Source organism: Dendrobium catenatum, unplaced genomic scaffold, assembly GCF_001605985.2.
Source record: "Dendrobium catenatum unplaced genomic scaffold, ASM160598v2 fragScaff_scaffold_273, whole genome shotgun sequence".
NCBI classification, from domain to species: Eukaryota; Viridiplantae; Streptophyta; class Magnoliopsida; order Asparagales; family Orchidaceae; genus Dendrobium; species Dendrobium catenatum.
The window spans coordinates 1,318,342-1,323,062 of NW_021318735.1; the positions used below are offsets into that span (position 1 = coordinate 1,318,342).

Sequence of the window (4,721 nt, forward strand, 5' to 3'; positions counted from 1 at the left end):
AATTTTTATAACATTATCCTTCAAACTCTTATCTATAATCACACCTACACCATTTCTAGTACGACTCCTACCCGAATACCATAGTTTATATCCTAAACTATTAATCTCCTTAGCTTTCTCTCCAACCCATTTAGTTTCCTGAATGCACAAAATATTTATCTTACTATGAATCATAATATCTATTAATTCCATTAATTTTTCTGTAAGGGAGCCTATATTTCAAATTCCTATCCTAATTTTAGTTTCATGGACTAGCTTCTTTGCCACATTCGTCTTTGATGTGGGAACCCTTGCCTATTTAACACTGCACCGTATTCAGGCCATACAGCGCCTCGCTTCCAGGGGACGCCTTAACATTAACACAATTTTTTTAAAGGATTCATGTCATGATTATTCGACAAGTTTTACGCTGGCTATCGACTTCCTAACGCAACCCTCCACTTTTCTCATCTAGGACTTGGGACCTGACAACGGTAGTGTTGGTGTCAATATTTGACACGACCTAAAAATTCGACGTGAAACAGACCTGAAATTTTTTAGTTAGGATCAACCTGTTTGGCAAACTGGTTGATTTTGGGTTCCAAAATTCAACCCGTTTAAATAATCAGGTTGGGTCCGGGTCAACCCGCTAACCCGAAGTTGACTTGGATTTGACTTTTCCTCTTCTTACATAGGCGTAGTCCGTGATTATCTTATTTTTTTGTGGTCAACCCGCTAACCATGCTGTTGTATATGCTCATGCCACTTAATTTTTTTTTTTTCATAATTATCTTATTTTTTGTAGGTGTCACTCTCACCATGATTCTAATATTGTTATTTCTCAATCTATGAAGCGTAGTCCCATCGATAGATAGAAAGGCTTATGTAGTTTGTGGTATTGAATAGGATCCATGAAGAAGTTGGGAAGGAGAGGTATTGCTTAGTTTTGACACGGGTTTGATAGCATGCCGCCTTGCTTACTGTTGGTAAGGATTTCAACATTCCCACATGTGCGATCTATTAGACAAACCTCCATGACCAGGATCTCTTATGTTCATTCAGAGTTTAATACTTGTCAAGGCACAAATTTCTTGCAAAATGGAAGTCTAACCCAAGAATGATAACATTTTATTTTGGTTCACCTTTTGTTTCTTACGATGACTGCCATATGGTAAGACAATTCATGTAATTGATCCATACTTGGCTGTGAAAGGCTTATGGAACTGGTAGGAAAACTACTAGGTCATAGGAAAACAATTCATGTAATTTGGGATTTTCAATAAAAAAAGAGTAAACAATACATAAATTCATTGCTAATATCAAAACCGTGCAGACAACACTTAGGTTTCATTTGGGATAATTTTCTTACTGTTTTTTAAAACAATTTTCTGGGTTCAAGAAATTTTTGTACTAAAAAATTGCTTTAGAAAATAATAAAAAGTTGTCTCAAACGAAGTCTTAGTAGGTTCAAATGCCCTCTCTAAAAATTGGAGTCAGAACAACAATGCACAGATAAACACGGTCCTTATTCCTGGAATCAGAAAAAATATAGAGAGGAAGAGGAAGCTGATGGGAATTTGGAGGGAGTTTTGGGAGACTGGGAATCATTTACCGAAGTTACTCTTTATCAAATGCTGTGGCACCTCTGCTTATATATGAGACTGATTGAAGTATTTCTGATGTAGCAAAATCCATTGATTGCATTCCTCATCACCATAGAATTCATTCATGACTACGGAGTTGAAGCTATGATGACATTTCACCAAAATATTGTCATTATTATTGAGACTTCCTAGTATTTCCCATAATTATTTTATTGTGCATTTCTCAACTTTTATACACTTTCCGTCCTTATTTCACATTTTCCTGGCTCTAATAGCGTTGCTTAGTACAAATTAGGGTGATACCTCCATTGAGCCCAAATCGGAAGAATTTTTTTTTTTTTTACCTTCATATCTCTTTGTAAATTGTCCTTCGCCACATTTCTTTTCTTTCAACTCTTCATCTTCTTCTTTCTCCTTCCTGTTCTTCGTTATTTGGTATCAAAACTCATGTTTATTCTACATTAATCTTCTACTCTTAGACCCAAGCCACTATTTTTCCGTAATTATTGGTGTTTGTGTCTCTAATCTTATACTTGATTATGTGAGGGCAATCACTTCCATTTCCAATTTGATTTTAAGCTGTTCAAGAATTACCAACTAATGACATAAATTTACCCCTGCAGTCAAAACGGTTGGAAGGGGCTTTATTCATGGATTGTGGAACAGACTTGGGATCTGCTCATCTTGTTCCTGGTGATTCTTTCTACTCTTTTGAATATTAAACAAAAAGATCGCCTTAGGCTTCGTTTGGGACAGCTTTTTTTCTGCTTCTTGAAGCAGTTTTTTAATATAAAAATTAATTTTTTTACACTAAAAAACTGTTTCAAGAAGCAATAAAAAAGCCGTCACAAACGAAGCCTTAGTCCATTTTGATTATTCTGATTCTTAATTAATCTGATTGAATGTTTAGGTTACCCTGCCATTAGACAAGGAAAACCAGGACATGGAGTTGGATTTGGTTATGGGCTTCGCCTAAACTCTCACCTCGGCCAATTTCGAGTGGACTATGCTGTCAATGCCTTGCAAAGAAAGACCGTATATTTTGGCATCAACAGTCTTACTGCTTGAGAAATGCTTTCTCTGTGCATAAACCACTCAGATGCAAATGATCCCTCTAATGGAAGGCATTTTTCATTATGACTATGGAGGTTTTATAGTGCCTTCTTTTCAAGTTGAAATGGAATAAGAGGTAAGCCAACTCTGGAGTAGCGTTCTGGCCTGAGGCCAATTCTTGCATATAGTTACATGTAAAGTTCACATTCAGATTACAATTATTTCCATACAAATTATGTATGAGGTATTTAAATCTCAGCATTTATGATTCCTGCTTTGATTTTGATAGGGGGATGTTTGCTTGGAAATATTGAGTGTATTGTATTTTGTCTATCAATGTTTTAATTTTTTTATTTTTGGTTGAAAGCAAATGAATTACAAAATAAAATTGTGGCATTAGAAATGTCCCAAATATTGTGATATAAAGTTTATTAATCTAGATGCAATTTGGCTTCTTATTGTTAGATGCTAAAATCAATAAAGGTGGTGACTAACAACTTAGAACTTTACTGCTGGGTAATTTAAAGTTAGAGTCTGATTGAGGCATTTGAGCCAATAGCTAAAGTGCTCAACAATTTGAATCAAGTGGCTTTGGCCATTATGCCTAGTGGTTGGCCCTGTCTCCAAGTAGTTTAAGGCGTCTTTTGAGCTCCAAATAGAGGGTGATGAGTGGTTTGGGCATTGAGTTGAATAGCTGGATTTTAGGCCTACTAGTTTGGGTATCACATAATTTATTGGTCCTAGAGAGTCACTTGTTTGATAAGCCTCAATTAGGCTGCATTTGGGGCGGTTTTTTGGTTGCTTCTTAAAACAATTTTTTAGTAAATTTTTTTTTTTAAAATTTTTGTACTATAAAGCTGCTTTAAGAAGCAATGAAAAAGCCATCTCAAATAAAACCTTAGAGGCTTTGAGCACCAAATGTATGGAGCTAACCTTAAGACTTGAGTGGTTGGGATTGTGATGGTGAGTAGATTGAGATCTTTTGTGATTTCTTATGGAGGTGAATGAGTAGAACTCATTTTGTAAAGTATAGCTAACCACTTATGCAAATATCTTTTCCAAAAAAACAATACAATATCCTCAATGTTACTCTCCTTACCATGCTACCAGTATAAAGCCTATTCATGACTATTAGAAAGCGACCCTTAGGAGAGTGCCACATGGTCAAGCTAGTAGAAGGTTCCTCATATATTTGAAACCTTAATAATGATTGTCACTACTACTAAAACTTCGTGCCTACCATCAAGTGAAAAATCCTTAACATATTTTAGTGACTGTAATTGTTATGATATTTTGTCTATCAATGTTAGTGTTCCTACATTATTGAGAATGAATATATGAAATGATTAGATGGTTTGAGTACACTTGTGCGTATTAATGTTGTAAATTGCTTTGTTTTTTATGAATATTCGCCCATGGTGAATATCGAATAAACTATTGAAGCGAAAGTGAGAGATGTGATGAGTGTCTCGAGGAAAATGTCAATATTATATGATTTTGAACATCAATACTTACAGGTGTTTAGTGACCTCGGACTTGCGGGGACCGTAGAGGTGATGAGATTATTGATATTCAAATATCGTTGATATTGTCATGATCCATTATTCTTTTTCTATCTTAGATGATGTGGAAGTAACTAGTGAATTCTTACAAGTTATGTCACTCTTAATTAATGATTTATTAATAAGTGACAAGTTAAAATTAACTGGATGGATGGTTAGGATCTCAATGTGGAAGAGACTTAAGGAACCTTCCACTTCTTTCTCCATTTACTTATTTTTTTGTAATAAAATAAGTTGTAATATGGACATACTTTTTAATTGAGTTATTCTTTTTATGAATCTTTATTTATAATTCCTTTTAAGTCGGGTGTTAATTTGAATTTTCATGGATTTATTTTTTAAAAATTTTCTCAATTATGTTTTTCTCCAACTTTTCTTGGTGGACTATCAAAAGTAACCATTCAATGCCCTAGGGCATCAATCAAATAATTTTAAGTGGTATTATTGACATGCCTTAATATTATGGGTTCTCAATCATTGATATTCAAGTATCTAGTGCTTGGCATTGCTTGGTGCCATAAAA

General features: G+C 34.6%; 1 protein-coding gene across 3 annotated transcripts in view; it reads left to right on the forward strand.

Moving 5' to 3' along the window:
- LOC110106799 (outer envelope protein 80, chloroplastic) overlaps positions 1-2,987 on the forward strand; it is a 14,551-nt gene extending 11,564 nt beyond the window's left edge. For all 3 annotated transcript variants that reach the window (XM_020836817.2, XM_020836828.2, XM_020836825.2), the window contains exons 10-11: positions 2,207-2,276; positions 2,494-2,987. In XM_020836817.2, coding sequence (XP_020692476.1) covers positions 2,207-2,276; positions 2,494-2,651 — 228 coding nt within the window. In that variant the 3' untranslated portion in view covers positions 2,652-2,987. The remainder of the gene's footprint in view (positions 1-2,206; positions 2,277-2,493) is intronic.
- Positions 2,988-4,721: the final 1,734 nt, after the last annotated feature.